This window comes from Phytophthora infestans, genomic scaffold, assembly GCF_000142945.1.
Source record: "Phytophthora infestans T30-4 supercont1.13 genomic scaffold, whole genome shotgun sequence".
Taxonomy (NCBI): Eukaryota; Oomycota; class Peronosporomycetes; order Peronosporales; family Peronosporaceae; genus Phytophthora; species Phytophthora infestans.
In genome coordinates, this window is record NW_003303746.1 from 2,651,075 (window position 1) to 2,673,895 (window position 22,821).

The following is a 22,821-nucleotide window of genomic DNA, read 5'->3' on the forward strand; positions in this document are numbered from 1 at the left end:
CGGCCCCCCAGTTCGTTAATCTCTTCTCTATCATGTCTTTTGTTGCCGCCTGCACGTACATCGGTGGGGGATATACTGTCTCCCTCTTTTTGACCCTGACTGCTCCGTTTGGATAGTGCATCTCCAGCAAGACTCCCCTGTGATCAGAGTCGCATATACTCTCATCCGTGGTTACTCCACGTACTTGTTTCCATTCGTGTCCACTGATGTACCATCTGTCTAAGCGCGAAGTTCTCTTCAATCCGTCCGCTGTAGTATAAGCGTATGTGTGGTGTGTTCGGGCGTACGTGTCCACCTCGATGTCCGTTATTGCCTCTGGCATGTTGCTTTCTCCTGTGTCCACTAGCGCGTTGTCCTGCAAGAACAGACGTAGTGTCCTCGCCCCCGCATCTTCTGTCCCATTTTTCCCGCTTCTGTCTACCTCTGCCATCGTTACGCAGTTAAAATCTGTTGTCTCGAATGCTGCAGCTAAACCCGAAGAAGCGTATCTCGGTGCGCGAGGCACTTGAGCACGAGTTTTTCAACGAGAAACCCGAGCCAGCAGCTCCGCTCGATCTGATTATCGTAGACGCCCCTGATCGTGTAGAACCTCCTGTTGTCGATGGCGCTGACGTCGTCGTTGCGTCAGACGCAAGTCATTCATTTATGATCAAAGGGCGACGACTTTTGTAGACGAAACCCAAAGAAGTGAGCTATAGCAAGTCAGTGTCACAAGCGAAGGATGCGTATTGCCGTTAAGCGACCCACACACAAAGGTCCAATCTCTAAATGCGACCGTAATAGACGCGCGCGTTCGCCTAAAGCGTTGATACTCGAAACCAGTACGCGAGATATGCCGACGCTTATCCCTTCTTGATCTTGGTCTCGTTAAAAATCACGTGCTGTCGGACAATCGGGTCGTACTGCGGTAAAAGGAATTAATTAGCTAGCAAAACTTCATAATAGTCCTCAGGTTGAGCTGTACCTTGCGGAGCGAGAGCTTCCTAGTGACGTTGCGCGGGTTCTTTGTCGTGGTGTAGAAGAAGCTGTAAGCAAAAGAGGGTCAGCAGGCAATCTGATGTCTCGAGAGAGCTTGAAATTGAGCTTACCCAGTGCCTGCCGCACTCAGCATCTTGATCACCACATTTTTGGCTTTTCCCTGTGAGAAGTTGCATCGAAACACTCGGTCAGTTCCTTGCTGTTGATCACATTTTGTGCAGGGCGATGGCGCGGCGGGTTCAGGGTGCATTCGAGCGAAGGTGACGTCATTAAAACGAGTAATCGCAGCGTATCGTACAGATACCAACGGAGCCACTTTCCTGCACGCGTACGCTGCTGAGTCGAAGCATTTAGCACCGTACCTTGGCCATGATCGCTGGTCTGCTCTGCCAATGAGGACCACAGACTCTTAAGCAATTATTAGATTCCTTTACAATGGCAAACATTTTGTCAGCTCTTGTAAAGAGGTATTTGTTTTTGCTGTGATTGGCTCAGAAAAGATCTGATTCAATCTGAGTCCACGAAAGGTCGTGTGCGGTACATCTGACAAGCAACTCAAAAATCATTCTTCGAAGTATCGGACAAGACTCGGTGTGCTGTTGCAGCATGGGAAGATGTGGAATGATATATTTAGCCTTTAGGAATGAACTTTTGTAGCTTCACAACAACCGTGTTGCAAGTGTTGCGTGTTAGTTACGTCGCTGGTCTGCTGCCTCGAGCTCATCTGTCAACATGAAAGACGCGCTGTCGAGCTGCAGTGGTAGCGGAGACCTAGCGCTTGACTTTCCTCAAGATGAGTACTCGCTCATGTTTCCACCATCGCCAGATCACTCTCCCACCAGTAGCAGTAGCAATAGCTGCGCTTCTGGAGTTGTTTCACCAACGCCAAACGCTAAGAGTCCTTTGAGCACAAGCATTAACAGTCCAGAGATCAAAACCAAGAAATGGGTGCGCAAGGAGAAGATCGGACAAGGGTATGCTGTATTGTAAGACGATGCATGGCTGGGATAGTTCTGACGAAGTCTTGTTGCTGGCTGCGTGTCTGCAGTGCGCAAGGCTCCATCTACCGCTACGTAGAGATCAATACCGGCCGAGAGGTGGCGGTGAAGGTTATCTGGACGAGAGAGTTGCCACCTCCCGCTGTGGAGGCCGTCAAGAGAGAGGTCAAGACAATGAAGCGGTTGCGACACCGACACTTGGTGCGCTATCTGCAAGCCACTGAGAAGAAACAGAGCGAACTGCGGATATATATGGAGTACGCAGCTGGAGGTTCATTAAGTTCGCGTCTGTCCCGCTCCGGTGCCTTGCCACCGGCGCTAGTCAAACGCTTCACTCGTCAACTATGTGAAGCTCTGCACTATTTGCACCAGAACGGCATCGCACATCGTGACATCAAGTGCGCTAACATCCTCCTCACCGCACCCAAGGGTGCACCGGACGATGGTGCGTGTGCAGACGTGAAGCTTGGGGACTTCGGGACTTTCAAACTCGTCGGCTGCGCGTCACTTGTTGGAGGACTCAAAGGTACCCCTCACTGGATGGCACCCGAGGTGATCCGCCAGCAAAACATGGAGGACGATGGCAACCACGAACGCTGGTTCCGTGCTGATATATGGAGTCTTGGCTGTGCGGTGCTTGAGATGATCACTGGCCATTCCCCGTGGCAGCAGTTCAGCAACCCACTCACTGCAATGTATCAAATCGTGTCCAGTGACATCACGCCAACTATCCCAGCAGACGTCCCAGCAGAGGTATGCCCTCGTTGCTGCTCTATCTTGCCAAGTTGAAGCTTAGTTGACGTACTGACTAATTGCTGGTTGCGTAGACCGCCTCGTTCCTCATGCTCTGTCTCCAGCGGAATCCAGAGCATCGCGCAACGCTCACACAGCTCCTCGCTCATCCCTTCATACGTGTTAGCAATGAAGGCAAAGCGAAAGCAAATAGCTCGAAGCACCGCCTCAAGCGTTTAGCACATGAACAAGTCTGTAACGCCACACGGGAAGGTAACCAGCAGGGCTCTCATTCACTTCCGTCGACACCAAAGATGGCAATTTTAAGGGGGAAAGAATCGGTTCCGGAGCCTGAGCCGCATGAGGATTCCTCAACACTGTCGCACATGGAGAGCCCGACAAGAGTCATACCCTCCACCTTGAAGCTGCGCTCAGCATCATACGACGAAGACAAGAGAACAGCTCCATCACTAGCATCTCAATACATCCGAGAGGACGCGTTGGGGTCCCCTAGCACAAGATCACTGGCCATCTTGCGAGGCAGCCGCACACTAAGGTACGATAAGAACTCGCTGCGATATCGCTTCACACTTACTAATATCGTTTACCACTTAGGGCTCTGGAGCCGATAACGAAGCCAAGCTCACCACTGCCGACCAACCAGGACTCACTGATGCCCAGTACGCCTACGAATGCTTCGCGTGGTGCATCTGCTGCGACCAAACGACTGCCGCGAATGCGTGATCTGAAGACTGGAAACGGTCCAGAGAACCCCTCAACCTCGCCTCTGAGACTGCGACGTATTGCTACAGCGCCCACGACGGCGACCAAGTTGGAGGCTACAGAAGATTTCTTCCCGGACTCTATTCGATTACCGCCACTAAGTGCCCGACCGACAAGAAATCGATGCAGCTCAGCACGAAGTTGGCATAAATGAGAATAAATATTAAGTTCGTCAGCTACTGCTTTTCCTTCTACTTCTGGTTCTGTAGTATACTACGCCTATCTGCCAGTATTTTGCACATTTCTTCAAGGTCGGAAGTAGAATCCGTTGTCTCTGTTTGTCTCTACAAACAGTTCTCGCCTGCGACTTGTCCTTGAGCTCTCAAACCTCTCGTCCACGTCGTTCTGTCCTGGATGCTCCACTTTGTCGAATGGATCCTCGTCAGCTAAACTCGGACCGCTCGCCTCCGCAATGCGATCCCACGGGATCTCGATGGACAGCCACATGACCATGAACAACACACCAACAAGAGCCAATGGCGACATGCCCGCTAACAAAGGTCCTCGTAACATGGCGTCCAGTCGTCCTGAGCTCTCCAGGAACCCCACGAGTGAAGCACCGAGCCAGTGACCAACGCGTTTGTGCCACAAATAAGGCAACTCTTCGTCTGCAAAATAGAGCATCGCTAGCACTTCCACCACCTCGTAGTAAAAGGCTAGAGCTCCAGCCTCTCGCCAATAGGATGTAGACGTCGTGGTCGACTCGTGAGATCTGGTTAGCAGAGTAAATACGGCAATACCGCCCAGCGTGGCGCCCCAGATGAAGACACGTGCCCAGAACAACAACCAGAGAACCACTTTGCGGTCCTTACGGCGCTCAAACACGCACGGAAAATTTCGCTGCCACTGACGCAGACCCTCCGCTAGTCCGTGGTACACGACAGAGCAGCATACGGCCTTGAGCTGCAGTTCGGACGTAAGCAGGAAGCTCCAGCCGAGAAGCATCACCAGGGCACCTAGCATGCGCGCAAGTAGGAGTCGACGTTGTATCTCGAGCGTCAGCACGGTCGCGCTCAGCACCACGAGCCACGCAAGCACTATCGCCGCCATTTTCAATCGGATTTTGAGCGGTTGCAAGTTATTGTAATTTTTGATTTTTTAGAAAATATTGTAAAACAGCATACCCGCCGCTCTAAGATCTGATTCATATTTTGGCCACCATTTACATTTTGACAGCTCATTGAATAAAGTGTGTAGCTACAGCTAAGTACATGTAGCTCGAAATACCTCGGGTCTTTGGCACACTTCAATGCTGCAGCAGTTGTGTGTCTGCGACGGAAGCTTGTGCTCCATTCAAATTTCGATCAAACAATGACGGTGGATTGTCATTCGTAAGATTCTTACTAAGAAGCCTCTTCATTAGAAATGGATAATTAAAGTGTGGTTAGTTGCCGTCGGCAACAGCACAGCACTCCATTTTCTATTTATAGATTAATCCACTGGTTCGAAAAAGAATCTTTATTACTGAAGGAACCAAAAGCAACACTTCGGGCAGCTGAACTCCAGGGAGGGATTGCAACAGGCACGCGGTCATGATCGCCATTCCGATGCGAGTGGACGACGAAGCAGAGAAGGGTGCAACAAAAGACTTTCGCCTTTTCGGTGGCCCTCGAGCTCTCCCCGCCACCAACGACGCTCCATTTAGCCCTATATAATTGAACCCGTCGCGAGCAGCGTTGCGTCCGTATGGCTCTGTTTCTTTCACTGGCGTTGTGTGTTGCTCAGTTGTTTTCTTACAGACTTTCATTGGGGAAGTACCGTCAACAAATCCAGAGTATAGAGTAAATTTTGCCATCTGTTTCAAAAGTAAACTTAATATCGCAAGTAGACTGCCTTACAAATTTAGGTAAAAGGTGCTGAACATCAAAATTAAATTTGCAAGGAGATCAGTCTGCTTGCAGTTTTGCGCACCGCCTACTTAAGTCGCGTTACGCCACTATTGAGATCGCCGCGTCCAGACCGCACCATGGCCGACTCTGCAGACGCGCTGCAGACAGCGCGGACGGGCGTGGATGTGCGTCTAGATGAGCGCAAGATGTATGTTGTCGAGTGGGCGGACGGCGCGGCCTTCGGCTTCACTGTGACACCCGTGCAATCGGACCGAGGCACTGTCCTATGCCTCGCTCGCCGCACGGCTAGCAGCGCCACCGCCGGACTGCAGGATGTTGTGCCAGGTGACATGCTGATTGCCATCGGAGAAGAGAAGGTCTACCATCTGGGCGCTGGCAACGCCACCAAGCTGCTGCGCTCCGTACAGAAGCCCGTGCGACTGACGTTGCAGCTATCGCCCTACGGTGCGGCCGCAAAAGACTTACCAGACCTCGCCCCCAACGAGTACACGTACTTATGGGAGTCTGGACCGCTAGGAATCGTGTTGACAACCGACCCGAAGAGTAAATTGCCGCTGGTTAAGAGATTCACGGGCAAGGCGGACAGTCCAGCGCTCGAGAGAGACGTGAACATCGGAGATGAGCTGGTGTACGTGAACCAGACACCAACGTGCGACCACTCGATCTCGGCCATTATCAACATTATCAAGGAGTTGCCCAAGCCTATTACGCTGCGGTTCAGGAAGCCTCTGGCAGAGGAGCTGCAGATGGAGTTGCCAGAGCTGGGAGAAGGAGAGTACGACTTTTTGTGGGACTACGGGTCACTCGGACTAGTGGTAGGCACCTCAGCGGAAGGGTTGCCTTATGTTCGGTCCTTTACATGCAAGGGAACGTCAAAGCAGCTTGCACAAGTGCAAGAGAACGACGAGATTATTCTCGTCAACAACAGATCGGCCCAGGAGTACGGCTTCCACGAGACGATGCAGTACATTATGAACGTACCTAAGCCTGCAGTGATCCGATTCCGTCGGCCTCCTGCGAACAGAGCAAAGGCAAAATCACCTCCGAAACTAACGGAGAGTGCGTCGTTGCCCATTGCGCCAATGGCAGCAATGAGTCTTGCCACACCTCAGCGAGCGTCGTCACCCATGCGCTCTGTCAGCAACGCAGCTGCACCAGTACAAAGCCACTCTTCAGCGCGTAGCAACTCTGCAGCCAGCGAACACGATTCTCCTGGGCTGCTTGGATACCGGAGTGCACGCAGCAACAGTTCCTTCACCATGTCGCGCCACCAACACTCGAGTAAGTACCAAAACCAGTCTCAACAGTCTGTGCAAACGGCTGAGGACTTGACGTTTGGTCAAACCTCGTCAGGCCAGAGCTACGGAGACAATGGATATCAGTCACACTCGCCGTATCACTCGGCGCCATTGCAGCAACAGCAATCGTTCCAGCAATCACCGCCGCAACAGCAGCTCTACCAACAGTCGTCGTTCCAGCAATCGTATCAGCAGCCCCAGGCTGCTCCTCCCATGGAGGAAGAGGAGTTCTTTGAGATCGATTCCAACGCGTACTACCAGATCCAGTGGACGGATGGGCCGTTCGGCTTTACTGTGCGCGAAGCGCAGTCGAAACAGGGATCTGTAGTCCTCATTACCAAACGCACCGGCAAGAGCACGTGTGCTGGTCTACGGCGTGTGGCCGTGGGCGATATCCTCATCAAGATCGGGGACAAGGACGTCCGTCAGCTGGGCTTCGAGCGATCGACCATGCACTTACGCAACGTTTCCAAGCCAGTGGTGCTGACGTTCCAAGCCATCGATTAGCAGGAAGTAAAAAGAGAGTCGCCAAGGGCAGCGCCTGCACATATTTGTTGAAGTTGACATTGTCATTCGCTATCAAAATATGGCTACACTCTGCCAACTTTTCGAGTAATCGGTTTTGACAGGATTGTTTTGTGCATTTTCATGATATTTTTAGGCCCTCCCAAGGCGATTGTCTCGTAGACGCACTCGTCGGTCCTCGCACTCTTGGTAGCCTAGTTAACGGCACGTCTAGGACCACTCAGTGTAAATTTCGCGCAGACGACATGACCGACCAAGTCCCTGCCGGTTTCAATGAAAAGTACCGCATTGGCCGTGTCATTGGCGAAGGTGTTGTGGCACATTTTGCCACATGTCCAATATCTTTAAAGCTTAACTGCGTTCTTGCCACATCAACAGGCAACTTTTCCGTTGTGAAGGAGTGCACCGACCGGAAGACAGGGGAGCGGTTTGCTGTCAAGTGTATCAACAAGGCGGCACTGAATCCAAAGGACCGCAGCAACTTGGAGCAGGAGATCGAGATCCTCAAAGACGTACGCGCGTGGTTTTAAGTTGCCGAAGATTTTTTAACAGTACTAAATTTTAATTTTGCCTTTTTACCAGCTGAAGCATCCAAACATTATCAAGTTGTGCGACGTGTTTGACGGCGACGGCCCCATGTGCTTCTTGGTGATGGAGTACGCCGAAGGCGGAGAGCTCTTCGATCGCATCATCGCCAAGGAATACTACACCGAAGGAGAAGCAAAAAAAGTCATGAAAGTCGTGGCAAAAGTGCTGCGATACTGCCACGCCAAAGGTGTGACCCACCGCGACCTGAAACCTGAAAACCTGCTGTACGCGGATGAGACTGACAGCGCCGTGATCAAAATTGCCGATTTCGGGTTTGCCAAACTCGTCACAGAGGAGACAAACATGTCTACGATGTGCGGTACACCAGGTTACTACGCACCGGCGATCGTCCGCAAGTTGCCGTACGACAGCAAGTGCGACATCTGGAGTCTCGGGGTCATCGCCTACATTCTGTTGTGTGGTTTCCCTCCGTTCTACGATGAGAATCAAGTTGAGGAGATGCGAAAAGTGGGTCCTCTGATGCAATTTGCAACGACCTGATACAGTAAAAAGACTGACGGGAATGTGTGTTTTGGGCAGATTCTCAACGGCGACTTCGAGTTTGTGGCGCCGTATTTCGACGGTGTCTCGCAGCAGGCCAAGGACCTGATTTGCAAGATGCTCGTGGTCCAGCCGTCGAAACGTTTGACGGCTCAGGAAGTGCTGGATCACCCGTGGTTTAATGACATTAAGGAAGAGGATGACGATGCTCCAGTGCTGTCAGTGGGCAAGAACTTGAAAGAGGCTAGGCGCCTGACTGCACGCAGTAAATTTCGTGCCGGTGTGGGTGCAGTCCTGGCCGTGACCAAGACGCAACGACTGCTCAAGGCAGCTCGCAGCCCGCCGACGTAGAAGCAAACACTAATGAAAAGAACCTGATGCTGTTCTTACGCAATACAGCACTTGGACTCTTGAACCTAGGCAAGCATGCCGTCTAAAATATCTATAATAAATTGGGCCATTCAAAGTTATTATGTGCGCTTGGATTTAAATGTGGGGCGACTCGCCAAATGTTTTACGCTAGAATCCTGCGTAAGTACTACTGAACTATTGGTGCAGTACCACTTACACCGTTTACGTGACCGTCACGTGAGACTCTCACCGATTGCTCAAGAAAATGCGCATGTCTTTAAAAATGCATATTGATGCAACGCAACCGACGACGACGATGACGGGCACAATCTAGGTCAGGGCCTGACATAAGCTGTGCCCGTCATCGTCGGCACTTCGTCAGCTGCGTTGTATTTTCTAAACAAAGAAAAAAAAGCTTACTCATCGACGACTTTGTGATCGAAAAAAAAAAACTGTGGGCCATTTTCTATTTTTTTTAAGAATGTCAATTATTTCTTGAAAAACAAGTGATAATTTCTAATTATTTTGTGCCGTAATGGAAGATCAGTATAGTATCTGAAAACATTGAATTCTTTTACTTGGTCTCTTCTTCATGTAGAATACATTAGATCGTACGAGAGTAAACGCATGACCAATTGTTTCAGTACTCTCGTTTCAACTCGTAACGAGATAGTTGTGACAAGGACGGTTGTTAGAATAGTTAATTTTTAGTATGTAGTTGCGCTAGCAAACAAACAATAAAATGGTACAGTTCCAGAAGAAACCTTATTTTACCACGAGTACAGTCTCAGCATCAGGACGAACAGGATCATTGTGATACAAATTCCGCTCCCTGTCTGGTAACGACTCACGTTTTCTGTGGGAGGATAAAATAAAAAAACGAAATTTCAGTTTGTGTAAGACAAAGGCCAATTTGTGTCATTAAAGTTTGTAGAATAACGCAAGGCTTGAAATAACAAGTATCTAGAGAAAATCTGAATAAATGACGGATAGATTACCGATCGATATTCCCTGGACGAAGAAATTCTTATTCGAAGCCTGACTTATTCCAGCAAATAAAGTCCTCTTTTAATAAAAGCAGTTTCAGCAAGCGCGTTTCTTTTAAGTTACTTTCAATGAAAATAAGGTTTAGCAAATAAAAAAAGGTTCGATTCGATAAGTGAAAGCGGAGTTTATTTTACTTACAGTCTAAGTTGGTGTTAGGGCCGTTCTTAGCCAAAAAATAACGGTGGATTATGCTTCCATGGCCCAACCATTTCACTTGGATCCATATGGCAGTGGACGCCGTATGGTCCGTTTGATCCACGTCCACTGTGTGAAATTAGGGTTGGTGGCCGTGGACGGAAGGTGGACGGGAGGAGAGACATACCTGACGGGATAGAACGACACCTTTGGCTGGAGTTTATACAGCTCATTCCATCAAGTCTCCTGAAGCACTCAGTCCACATCAGCAACCAACGGTCCCCTGTCAATCTATCACCATGTCCTCCTCCTCCGTTATGTCTCCTCGTTTGCCTTCACCTACGGCACCTCCAACTACCGCTACATCTGACGGCGGCATTCCCGCGACTGCATCGACTATTGGTGATGTCATGTACAACGGCACCATGAATCTAGAGGAAGCCGAATCGTGTCTGATGGCATTTGGAGCTAAACAACTTCGCACAGAGTGTTATATTCGGCAGCTACGTATCGTGAAAAAAGGGCCCGGACGCCAACGACCACAAGACAGGATATGTTGCGTTATTAATGCAACAGAAGCGCGCGTTCAGCGAGATGCAACGTCTAGGTGTGGAGGAAGGTCCGGCTAAACGCGGTGTAGTGGGTAACAAACGTCGTACTCGCCACTGCATGCTACGGCTTTTATATGTCATGCTTCGGACTTATTTGCACACCGGCTTCATGAAATTGACGCTAGAGCAACCAGGGCCGAGTTTGAGACAAACATGACTCAAGAAAAAAAACATTTTGGACGTTTTCACTCAGCGTACTTGAGTTCGCGTCCAGAATTCAGCAAGCTTGTTTCACATCTGGCAGTATTCGAAAAATGCAAGCCTGAGTTCACCGTTCCTCACGAAGCTATAAAATTACGAGATATGTGGAAGGATATTACTGGTCGTTATGCTACTGCTGTGGTGAACTCTCAAATTTCAGGCGTGCACGACAATGATTTTTTTTCTTTCTGCTCCGGAAAAATCGACGTCCTGTACATGTATGAGTGGATGCGTGAGAAACCTGGTAGGTTGGAGTCCGTAGAAGGAAACTGCCAAAACGTGCTCGTTTACATACCATGGAGGGAGGTAGTGACAGCGACGACGACGAGGTTGGAGGATCTCGTCAATCAAAAAAACAACGTACTCGCTCGAAGAAAGGGAAGTCAAAAGTGAAAGAGATCAATTTGAGCAATATTCTTACGACAATGCAAGCCAATAACGCCTCGGCTCAGGCGCTTGAGCTAGACTGTCGCCTGGCACAGCTGATGAGCTCTTTGTATTCGCTCATGGAGCTTAGAGAGCGGATTCTTCGTGCTTCAGAGGGAATTTTTACTCATGACGACCTTATGGAGGTAAACGAAGACATTGAACACGTTCGGGCAAAGAAGAAGGCTCTTATAAGAAAATAACAAATAAAGTGTGTCAAGATCAGTATTTCTATTTAGTTGTTTACACTCCGATTGCGTGAAATGTTGTACTGAGGCCGAACAGTGTTATTAGCGCGAAGGTGCTGAACAATATAGTCTCTCATGTAGCTGTTACCCTCTTCAACAACAAGATCACTTGACATGTAACCCATGAGATTGGCAACGTCATTTAATCTTTGCACTCCTTGCGAGACGCAAATGGGTTGAATCGACTCGTCAAATAAACAATAGTCGGCATCAGATATTATACGTCTGTTAATCACGTAGTTATGCAGCACCATAGCTGTGTAAATTGTAGTGGTAGCATTTAAAAGGTTCCGTGAGATAGGAGATTGAAATACCCGTCATTTTGTAGTCAAAAGACCAAAAGCCATTTCAATTCTGATTCGTATTTGACTAGCATGGAAATTGAATGAGTCGTGGTACTCGTCAACAATTTGGCTGCGTGTAAATGGCGTGATCAAATGCTCACTCACAGGATACGCATTGTCGCCGATGATATACATTCCTGTAGGAAATGAGCTGAGACTTCTCGCCACACCAGTCCCACGAAAAGCACGTGCATCATTTGTACTTCCTGGATAGCTGGCATCCACAGATATGAAGCGACAATGCGCATCGCACACGGCCTGCACATTGATACCAGGACATGCATAGTGTCCACTATAATAGCGTCCAGTTCCTACGTCTCCAGCGTCTTCAGCTGAAGGCGCCTTAATAACACATAGCCATCCGTCTACGCAGCCGACACAACCGCTTATTATTCCACTGGAGCTGATAGCCTTAAAGTCGTTCATCACAACCTCTCTGTCCGATTCAGAATCAGGAAATACGATTTTCAATTCTCGTAGACCGAGAATCGCGAATATTGTCTCGTTAATGACGCGGTAGTAAGAAGATCCACTAATTCCCACAGTACGGCGAATATCAAGATACGAACCACCAGCTAAATAACGCAGTGTAGTCATGAGCATAAGTGGAGGCGATATTGGTTCTTCCCCGCTCGAGTTGGGAGATTGCTGTCTATTAACCTCAATATTTGGTGTTAAGATCCCCAACAGGTACGAAAAACTGTCGGCAGTCATTCGAAAGGTTCGCTCGAACATGTTTTTATTCAACAGCATCTCAATTTCGAGATCAACATCGATGCGATGACGCGAGTAGCGCGAGTTCCGTGTTCGTGCTTGCAATAGAACGAACAGCAGCAGTATCGTTTGGACGTTGGCTCGATCGCGAAGACGACGAGTGATCGCTATGATCTCGCTGGGTGTGCGCATTTAGTTGCGATAGTGGAAGAGAACAAATGCAAAGCGATCAAAGTGATACATCGCAGTTATAGGCTAATATTAGATGTCAACCACCCCTCCTTCAACCTTAGCCACTAAGGCCATCCACTAGTTTTAAGTTTGTTCTTAGCCGAATCAAGCACAAAAGGTACCATCCACCTTAACTCTCATCCACTTGCAAGAAATCGGCTAAGAACGGCCCTTAGAGAGCTTTTTTAATTAATTTTGCTGAGCTTCAAGCAAAAAGGATACTTACCAGCGTTTTAGAGCTAAGGTTGACCAATTAAATTTCGTACTTAGTCGGAGCTGCGACATTTGGTGTAAACTTCCATCGAAAAAACTGTAAAACTACCCTATTTCAATTGCTTTTAACAAAGGCTTTAAAATAACACTTGAATCTCAGAAATTAAAAGAATATTGAGCTCACAACACTCCTATATGCATCGTCATTTGGACCCGCGAATCAAGATAGTTTTTTTGGGCGACCACAACTTCTTCAGTTTTAAGCCTTCCTTAGCTTTAAAGTGCTTAAGCGATGGAGGAGACGCCCCGCTTTCGGTTAGAGTGCTTAAATCGCGATTCGTCGTAAGTATCATTTTGAATGACGCCGTCTATTTTAAAAATTATTTGTTAACCTCGAGCTCCCTAAGCTCAAGATCCATAGTTTTTACCCTTGTAATGCTCAGTCCCATCCCGTTAATAATTAATCCTACTCATATACTCATGGCATCGCTGCTCGCGGTAGCAACAATAAATGGTAATATCGAGCACTTCATATTCTGACACAGATTCTCTATTTGTCTCGTTCCCACCACTACACTCAGCAACAACAGAAACTGGTTCTTCAATGGCATCAAGCGTTTCCTCAGGGGCTAAACACTTACCGCTATTTCACCCTGGTCGGTTCCTTGACACTTCTTTGAGCGGTGTTGTCATTGTTCGGGGCGCTTACAGTAGCTGCCGCACTCATCTTGACACTCACTTGTACAACACTGTCGCTTTTAAGAGCTCCGACGCCGAAGTTTTTGGTGGCTGTCGAGAACCTAGCTGCGAAGACCACCTTGGTGCTACCGATACGGCTCTTCAAGTTGCTGATCTTCTTGGTCACCGCATCATTCGAGTTACTGACAAACGTGCCACTTTTGGTAAGTACGTTCGGCTGGCACGGACGACCGATACTCGCTTGGCAGTCACCAGCAGCACTTGGGATGAAAATGCTTCCTTTCGGATCAGGTTGGTTCGGGGTGCTCACCGAGTCGAAATAGTTACCCTCCGCAAGAACAAATTCGCCAGTGGCCACGTCGAAGGCGTGACCTGTACCGTCGTAAAAGAAGTTGTTGGCGGCGTGAATAACAGACACCTCACCGTCGTGACCTTCGATTTTCGGGAACCGACCCGACATCTTGTGCATGTAGTTCCCCAGCAAACTCATCTCCGTCTGCTTACCGAGGATCAAGAAGCCCCAGTAGTGGCGGCCGTCGCACGATGACGAGTACTTGGTAGTGCCATCGAAGTCTGAATTACTGATCGTAACCCCAGTGGCACCGGAGAAGTTGATGACCACCATCTGACGGCCGACACTGGAGACCTTCACGTGGTCGATCCAAATACCTTTCGGTGCGGTGTTACCGTTTCCTCTGATGGTGATAGCGTCACCGCCCCACACCACGTGCGGGTTCAAGTTGGTGATGTGGATGTTCTGGACGATGACGTTGCTGCCTGTAACCATGACCCCCTTGCCGTTCAGGACACCCTTGGTACCCTCGCCCACCAGAGTCTTGTTACTGCCAATAATGAGAGGGGTGATGGCTGCCTTGTCGTACGTCACATTAACAGTAGAGCCGTCACACTTGCTGAAGCTTGGCTGGATGGCGTCTTGCCCTTGGAAGCCGTTCTTTTTGGCGATGCAGTCGAGGTTGTTCTTGGGACGGCACCCTTTTTCCGTAGTTGATCCCTCAGTCTTGATAAAGTTAAATTGTTGTTTCAGGACGACGACGCGAGGTTGATTGTCGCCAAGATACGAAGCGAGTTCTTTGATTGTTGTGGGATACCATTGCCACCACCCGTAGTTTCGGTTGCGAAGCCTGGAGGCGTGCCCGTAACGGCAGATGCAGCATGGGTGAAGCAGTTTTGCGTTCACGCGACAGCGAAAACCACGAAGAGGAGTATGGAGGCGTGTCGGGGAATGTACGGCATTGCGAGTCAACTAAAGCGCGGAGTTGTGTTTGTTGGCGACCAAGCGAAACTGAAAGTGAGTCAGACTCAAGTGCAGCTACAAGTCTGCACCAAGATGAAGATTATACTGACACTTGTAGCAGATATTCTTGTCGGTCTCTAGGGACACTCTCCTTCGCACGTTTTGTCAGGACCTTGCGCCTTAATCCCAGATCGAACGGCAAAATGTTGAATCTGTCAGGCTTATAGAAGCTCCGAATTGAAGTTGTAGCTCCTTTCGAAGCTCTTCAAAGTAGAAACAGGGGTGGGCGTTGACATACTCTCGCACAAATGAGCACACATGATCCGGCCACCTTGACAATCGGTTTCTTGTTTTATCGGCTTATACGTTCCCAGTCCGTTTAAAGTCGTGATACCAACGACTTAAGCTGCGCTCTGAAACACCTAAAACAGAGGCAACTGTAGCAACGTCAATGTTATAGACGTACAGTAGAACTACGCCACGCCACTTCATATCAACGGAATACATGGCTTTTCGTCGCTAGTCAAAATCTACACTGACGATCGCGTCGGTTTTGCCGCAAACTGCTGGATGGCAGAGGATTCACCGCCATAGTGGAGTTGAATTGTTTAAGAGTGAGACTTAAAAGCCGAATCTACTCCGAATTTTCAAAACGAACCCTTCTTTTGTGTCTGAGCTTTTGATTGGTTATATTTACGGAGGCGTGAATCACGCCGTGATATCTATCTGGTTGTCACCTGCTAATTCTTAGTTTGTTATACCTAGCCCTTGCAATTACAGATAGTTGTTTTTATCCGTTTAGCCAAAATATATGCAAAGCACAAGAAAAACTGTGGAAAAAACTGACCGTCTTGTCAGCCACCAGTGGTGGGCCACCTGATGCGTAATAAATAACCTTCACGCTTGTCTGGTGACCAGAGCGCCACAACTACAGACCTACACAGCATCACAGCAAACAATATGTAGACGAGACAAATACAACAAAAATATAGATGATCGGTCCTCTTCGCTTTAACTACGGCCACCATCGCGCCCTTTCCTCTGCCTGTAGTGCACATATGAAGCGTTGGCGGGACCCCGGGGTCCCGCAAAAAATATGTCGGTATCCGGAATTATTATTTATTTATTACGGGCATGTACCAATACCTATAAAAAATCGTTCGTGACTTACTTTTTCATAATTTAGCTTGCCCAGCATCCCATGAACGAGCATCCAGAAGACATTAACTGTCCTATTGGACAGTAAATATCAGATGTTGCTGTGAAGACACTGGGCCATGATGCAAAAGCATCTAGAAGCCGTTAGCTGCCATTTTGGACAATAATATATCAGATATTACTGTCATTGCCAAGGCATCGTAATCGTTCCAGAAAACACCCATGCTCACAGTTCGGCAGTATCTCAGCTCTACAGATGTATACCTTTAGAGCTCTATTAGGACGCCAGCAGCCAAAACAAAAATTGGTACTGCTTCGTTCCGGCTACTTATAAGAGCCCCGGGGTCTGGATGGAACCCCGGAGTCCCGCCAACAGTTTTATATAGTCAGGAAACAGCAGCATTTAATAACCAACAACAACTGCAGATCCAAACGTCGTGCATGCACAGAACTGGGATGTGGTGTTTATTGTCCGTGTATACGGGGAAAGCCTTGTGACACAGCCACAACAAAATTCAATATCAAAATTTTATTTCAATGCAGCACAGCGTTTCTAATAGTGCTACTTGCCCAGTGTCCCATCATATCTCGGCACCGACACCACAAGACTTACGTTCGGTGTGGTCAATGCAAAGAAGGAGCTTAGCACCAGCATTTCCTAGAAGGAATAACGTGAATTATATTGTGTTTGGTACACCAAGTTTGTATAAGTTTATATTCATGCGAAACCTTTTCCCAGGAGTGAAACCTGTGAAGTTTAAACAAATTGGTAGGAAAAAAGGACATGCTCATTTAAAATGTGCATTGAATCGATGCCTACAATTGGTGTGTGCACATAATCGCAAATTAATGTAGCACGACCAGGAAAATTGCTTACTAGAGGTCAGCCGTAATCTTTTGGGTGTCGATATTCACACTTTTAGAATCTCACTGCCAATGTTTCCGGAAAATAACTATTAATAAAGCAATCGCTGTTAATACATGTAAATTCATCCTGTGTACATTTTTTCCACAAAAAGGAGATATCGAGCCGGGGACAACCTTCCTAACCCTAGCCAAACCGTGTAAGTTTTCTAAAGACATCTAATGTAGACGTCCTCAAATGCGGCACTTTCTCAATCTTTTCGGCGATGCACCGAAAATCAGCTTACTGTAAGTGCCGTATTTAACGACCGTTGCCGTTCACTATCGGAAATAAATGTAAAAAAAATGCGACGGCGTACTTCCAGCTTTTAAGCGAAGTCTCCTGCGTGCAAAACACCATTCCAGCCCGCCCATGCCCATCAAACTGGCCTCATGATTTTAAGGAAGGGTGCTGGTGGTGTAGATTGATCCTCCGCTGCCAGTTCTAAAAGTACTTTGAAAGTGAAGAGTCGGAAAACGGAATAGAAAACGAGCGCAAAACCGCAAACGTAAACTATAAAATGCTGACGTATGTTGCTAACGAATTAATTAGAAGGTTGTTTCTTGCGAAAGATAAAGATGCTTCGGTGCTGTTGCGCTGAGAGCTTTTAGAGCCGTTGATTCTGGATAATAGAGTGTTCAAATTTAGCACCCCTCCGTTTTTTATCGCTCTCATACGCATGAGTGTTCACGTTGCTTCCTTGTATTGCCGGGGTCAAACGGTCAGTGTCCTCGAGCGCGCTGGTGGCAGCATACTGTACATTCCACATCGAACAGTGGCTCAGGCTTTGGTCCAAGTACAGAAAAAATAGGTTTAGGTTAAACTGTGACAGCCTGTCAATAAACCCAGTTCGCGCAGTCCCTGTTCTGAGGTGAGCTCACGTGGATAGAAACACACGAACGAATCTGACCAGCACAACAATACCGGGAAGATTTGAATACAACACCCCAGAAACGAACCTATCTTAGTGGCCATTTTTGTCGCACAGCGCCTGTAAGTTCGGACGCATCATCGCCTTTTTTACTCTTGAAAAGTACCCTAAAAGTAGTTTGAACTAAGTAACGCTGAAGTTGCGGCTCTCAAAGTAATGATAACGTATCCCTTGATTAAGTAACTCTACGCAAAGTTACTTTTGCGCACGTTTCGCATTTCAAAGATTAAAAAAGCAACCCTAAAAGGGCTCAGAGACTGCAGATCGCTCACAACGCCCGGAACCCACCGCTTGACCATCCAGGCCACAGCGCCTTTGAGCTGCGTTTTTCCCGGGTGATGTGATCGAGCATTACTCGCGCCGCTTTGTCACCGGCGACGCACGCGACCACAGATTCGCCTTCGTACTCACAATCGACGGTACCTCCGGAAATGCGCTGCTGGTGTCCCTCGACGCTGGAGAGGCCCTGCCCCTCACAAACTTTATGAGATGAAACGAGACGTGCGCGGAAATGACGTGGATCTTAGCGAAGTGAAGTGGCGGACCCTTCGGTCGTACCAATTAGCGGTCGGGTGCGTCCGACACCCCACCATGGCAACTCCCCCGTGTAAGGAGCTGACTGCGGCTGCAGTGATGCTAGCTGCGACAGAGGGTCTTTCACTGAGCTCCGAGCTCCGAGGCTTCTATTGAAAACGACCCAATTTAAGCTGCTGAATGCAACATTGACAATCAGTCCAGAACTCTCAAAACTTCCGAAAGCCCGAAAGAACATGATGCGATTGTCAAATCTTCGTGTATTACACGTGTTACAATCGAGGAAGCTGCAATACTGACTGGGAATGGTGCCACAGCTCCTGTGATTGATCTTACCGACAAGGTTTTCTCAGACCTTGTAGGTACGGATATCCGGTCTGTGTTTGCTACCGAAGACGCTTTAGGCTCAGGCTCGAACAAAGCGGAGCGGATCCTGCTGTACATACTGCGGAGGAGCTAGAGAATAGGCAAGCGCCCAATCAAACTCCTACTGATGCTATTGGAGGCTGAGAAATACGTGAAGACTATATCTACTCGCTGGATGCGAACCAAAAACCGACACCAAGCAAAGAAACGCGCTGGCGTGTGGAGCGTTTCTCGCTCACGAAAGCGTCGCCATACGGCCAAGTGTGGGTTTACTAACAGTGATACATGTATCTACCATGCACAATTCACTGAAGGCTCGTAAGGTTCAGGCGGTTTTATCGCTCCCTGGTGTGCTCGAGTGCTTATGCGAGCTTCGCATACATCGACTTATCTATGTAGGGCCTCTTGTAGACACTGGCTACGAGCCTGACGAAGTCGCCTGGTCTAAGGCCGTATTGGATATTACTGAGTGCCTGAATCCTGATAGGATTCGTTTAAGGACGTCGGATACTTAGGAGCCTGCGGATGCAATGGAGTATGTTTTATGGATGATTGTGCGAGCGAAGCCTTTACCGTATATTGCACTCCGGAATCATGCCAACCGGACGCCAATTGCAGTAACGCCCCTAGATCGAGAAGCACACTGAAGCCTTTCGACGGTGGACGTGTGGAGATTGGAGTGCTCATTACTACAGCCGCAGACGTCAATGCCATTGTGGACGAATACGCAGTTGATCTATGTGCATACGAAGAGCAGCGTACTGGTCAACCTGCTCAGGCTCTCAAATATAACAGTGGATACACTATGTTCTTTCATACGCTGTCGACGAAGAAACACTTTGTGTACGTGGAGGCAGTTAAATAGGGCGCTATAACCCGCCTTATTAGCCATGCAGGCGAGCCGAATGCGGATCTCGTTGAGCTGCACAACAGGACAAGCGTGAAGGTGCTGTACGGGTGATACAGAACTAGACAACTGGAGCACATAATACGGTGTATTACGAGAACAAGACTAGGTGTAAAGGCGCTTGTAATAGGTGCTCGAAGTGCAACGAGGATGAATACAGAATGGAAGCTTGGATCAAAGGCGTAACAAGCGCTTTTAATACATTTTCACCTGAACAGCTGGTTAATTTGATATAGCTGTATTGTGAGATATATTATTAGCTTCGTTTGTCTGATACTTCTACATGTTTTCCTGAAGCAAAAGGAAGAGAGAACGATGACAATACATATGTTGAATCTGTACTATTATGTATCGACGTGGTCGTACATATGAGGACGTATCGATTGTAAGCAAACCAGTCTCTAGTAAAGCCTCGGTAAATATAGTGCACTTTCAGGCTCCGGAAATGGCGCTTTCGTTTGATTCTAGAGGCCCAACACATCGTCACGTAAGACAAAGCATGGTGTATCTGTGCATATTAATATTACGCAATATCCTCGCATACGTTTGATGTGAAGAGGAAGTTTGGAGACAATTGTATCATTATGACCGCATTAAAACATTTTCTCGTTTTCTGAACGTGATTTAGTCCATTTCCTCATTCTCAACAGTAATACCAGCACCTACGCTGCCTCTTCAACATGTCGGCCAGTGCGACTGGAAAGTCGTCGGAGGTCTGGGTTTCTACAAAGTTAGTGCGGCCCTTCCAAGGTGGGTCGATCTAGAGCGCAGTAGCATCTTCAGCTCCACATTTTCGTTTGTTTCTGCTCACTAGCACACCTCGTTCGGGCTGTTACCCCATGTCTGACTATCCACCTCTTTCCGAGCGTAGTTAGCACTCATTTGTGCTGATACAGCTGGGTTGACCTCGGTGTGCTTGTAGGACGCAACGCTCACCCACTTAGCAAGCTGGGGTATCTCGTACACCAGCGTGGGGCCTCCAACATGCGCTTGCCGAGGTTCAATGCCATTCCAAACACCAATCAGGCGGGATTTCATCATTTCGATGCTCTACGTGTGAGGGATCCCGAAACACTTATTTCGAAGATGAATTCCCGTGTAGATGAAGATAGGTCGTGGCAACACGCCGCTAGTTCTTGTACAAGAGTGGCCATTTTAAGCCGATGTCGGAGAGTGTAAGCTCTCTTCATCAAAGCGTTGAACATTTCAGCTGGGTTGTTGATCGACGCGAACCTACGTGGCGTCACGTATCGCTGCCACTTACAGTATCTACTAAAGAGCCACTGGTCTCGCTTATAGTGAGCGAAGCCAAGTAAAAATGGTTAGTTCATCAATACCAGGAAACATCCGTCCGTTGAACTTCATTTCGCTTCGAGAGAAGCGCAAATCGTACACAGACCTCACCAGTGAGGCCGATACAACCCTTAATAGGCTTCTGGACATTTTCCATCACATGAAAATAACACATTAGGAATTGAAAGCCCGGGTAATTTCCGAAGATAACATGCAGCGCATTGTACTGGGTTTTGTCCGCGTCAGCTATAGCGTAACGGATTATAAGCTCCTTTTGTGCGACGTAGTAGTACTGTCGGCGAAGCGAAGGAGAACAGACTCGAAACGGATTGAGTATCTTGCGAGACGATGAACAGCTCCACCAAATGAACCCACGTGAGCGGTCAGACACTCCCCCGACGACTACGGGATATCCGCGGTGATTGGCCTTGGTGGCATCGATGTGTAGGATGAAGTTCTCAGCTAATAGGTGCATACGCATGATTAAAGTCTTCGTCGAGGTCCCCACAACAAAAGGGCCTGGTCCGATCCGCTCTCCACTACGGTCTTTTCCGTATCTGTCCAACTGCCACCCGAAAGTGAACGCCTGGTTGATGGCCTCATGTACAGTGAATGTCCTCGCATGCACCTACCCATGGATCTCACCAACGCGGTCATGATTGTGCAAATATGTTCTACTGTAGTGGTCTACAAAGTTCTGGGACACTTGCAGCTTTGGAAGGTCTTCCAGCGGAGTATCGAGCCTCCGCGACAGAGCACGACGGATGCACAGAGGACATAGATGGTTTGTGGCTATCTCGCGAGAGAATAGCTTCTGCGCCTTTGTCATTTTCTTTTTTTTGTTTGGTGAAGCTGCCATGTTCAAATGCACACCGTAGTCGTAGATTGATATTCGGTTAGTGGCTAGGCACGGCAGCAGCTTAACGCGCCAGCCATACTCACCTTCAAAACAGTCGCCGCAGGTTTCTAAAATACACTTCAGAACCCTATAGCGCATCCTGTCCGGAGCCGCTCCACTGCGTGCACACCATTTGATTGACCTTCCCAACGCCGAACGACGTGAGACAATCGAGTACTATGTGCAGCGGGGATGCCGTAGCTTTATCGTAAGAGGAAGACGCTCGACCCAAAGAGTCCCTAATACTAAGTTCTTTATCCAAAGGAACTTACAGCCCAAGACCAGGGTCAAAGTTAATACCTTAACGTTTATGCTTCAAAATGAGAAGTCTTTTATTTACTATTATTGCGGCCAAGCCACCTAGGGGTAAATGTATCTGTTTAAATATCTAGCATAGTTAAACCTAATCAAATGCATAACGTGTGGCTTTCAGCCAACATACTGAAAGACCTTGTTAACTCTCTAATTTATGCCCTGAGAGTTTGTTAAGTCTCCGGATACTTCGTACCACTGTGTGCTCTACACCATGTAACCCGGTTACACTGAGTCTCGATCGCCCACCCTGACGGCGATGATGAGGTTTTATATTTGACTTGACTTTGACCAAAAATCAAACACACACTCACCCCAGGTTTTTAGCATAGAACACGTAAGAAGCAAGCATGGACAAGCTGTTGGAGTACAAGGAGAAGATCTCGGCCAAGCTGGAGCGGTATGACAAGATCGTGGAGCTGGAGAAGCAGACGGGTGTGGACAAGTTCTACATCTTCTGCGTCGGTGCGCTGCTAGCGGGCATCCTGCTGTTCGTTGTGGGCGGCGAGGAGCTGGTGGTGGGCCTGGTGGGCTTTATCTACCCGGCTTACATGTCGTTCAAGGCCATTAACACGCCAGGCACCACCGACGACACGCAGTGGCTCACTTACTGGGTTGTCTACTCCTTCTTCAACCTCACTGAGTCCATCACGGACCTCGTCCTGTCTTGGGTCCCCTTCTACTTCTTCATTAAGATCGCCTTCCTTGTCTGGTCCTACCACCCGAGCACCCAGGTACGACAGCAGTTATATCTAATGTCTTTTCATGACTGCAACATAATTCTAACGGT

At 48.3% G+C, this 22,821-nt stretch overlaps 7 protein-coding genes across 7 annotated transcripts; 5 read left to right on the forward strand and 2 right to left on the reverse strand.

Annotated features, from left to right (window-relative positions):
- Positions 1–702: 702 nt before the first annotated feature.
- PITG_08548 (uncharacterized protein) lies at positions 703–1,434 on the reverse strand (the record flags this gene model as incomplete). The annotated part of the gene is made up of 4 exons (XM_002903868.1): positions 703–902; positions 965–1,025; positions 1,089–1,138; positions 1,341–1,434. 4 exons carry the CDS (start codon positions 1,347–1,349, stop codon positions 843–845), a joined length of 180 nt encoding a protein of 59 aa, XP_002903914.1.
- A 276-nt stretch (positions 1,435–1,710) lies between these two features.
- On the forward strand, positions 1,711–3,189 carry PITG_08549 (mitogen-activated protein kinase kinase kinase, putative; the record flags this gene model as incomplete). Its single annotated transcript, XM_002903869.1, has 4 exons — positions 1,711–1,952; positions 2,027–2,729; positions 2,804–2,959; positions 3,037–3,189. 4 exons carry the CDS (start codon positions 1,711–1,713, stop codon positions 3,061–3,063), a joined length of 1,128 nt encoding a protein of 375 aa, XP_002903915.1.
- Positions 3,190–3,737: 548 nt separating this feature from the next.
- PITG_08550 (uncharacterized protein) lies at positions 3,738–4,541 on the reverse strand (the record flags this gene model as incomplete). The annotated part of the gene is made up of 2 exons (XM_002903870.1): positions 3,738–3,812; positions 3,855–4,541. The coding sequence occupies 2 exons, from the start codon at positions 4,539–4,541 to the stop codon at positions 3,738–3,740; spliced, it is 762 nt and encodes a 253-aa protein (XP_002903916.1).
- A 482-nt stretch (positions 4,542–5,023) lies between these two features.
- PITG_08551 (uncharacterized protein) lies at positions 5,024–5,146 on the forward strand (the record flags this gene model as incomplete). Its single annotated transcript, XM_002903871.1, has 1 exon — positions 5,024–5,146. The coding sequence occupies one exon, from the start codon at positions 5,024–5,026 to the stop codon at positions 5,144–5,146; it is 123 nt and encodes a 40-aa protein (XP_002903917.1).
- A 2-nt stretch (positions 5,147–5,148) lies between these two features.
- Positions 5,149–7,243, forward strand: PITG_08552 (uncharacterized protein; the record flags this gene model as incomplete). The annotated part of the gene is made up of 1 exon (XM_002903872.1): positions 5,149–7,243. The coding sequence occupies one exon, from the start codon at positions 5,458–5,460 to the stop codon at positions 7,144–7,146; it is 1,689 nt and encodes a 562-aa protein (XP_002903918.1).
- A 79-nt stretch (positions 7,244–7,322) lies between these two features.
- PITG_08553 (calcium/calmodulin dependent protein kinase, putative) lies at positions 7,323–8,723 on the forward strand (the record flags this gene model as incomplete). Its single annotated transcript, XM_002903873.1, has 4 exons — positions 7,323–7,473; positions 7,543–7,676; positions 7,747–8,220; positions 8,293–8,723. 4 exons carry the CDS (start codon positions 7,410–7,412, stop codon positions 8,602–8,604), a joined length of 984 nt encoding a protein of 327 aa, XP_002903919.1.
- A 13,658-nt stretch (positions 8,724–22,381) lies between these two features.
- On the forward strand, positions 22,382–22,602 carry PITG_08554 (uncharacterized protein; the record flags this gene model as incomplete). Its single annotated transcript, XM_002903874.1, has 2 exons — positions 22,382–22,496; positions 22,595–22,602. 2 exons carry the CDS (start codon positions 22,382–22,384, stop codon positions 22,600–22,602), a joined length of 123 nt encoding a protein of 40 aa, XP_002903920.1.
- Positions 22,603–22,821: the final 219 nt, after the last annotated feature.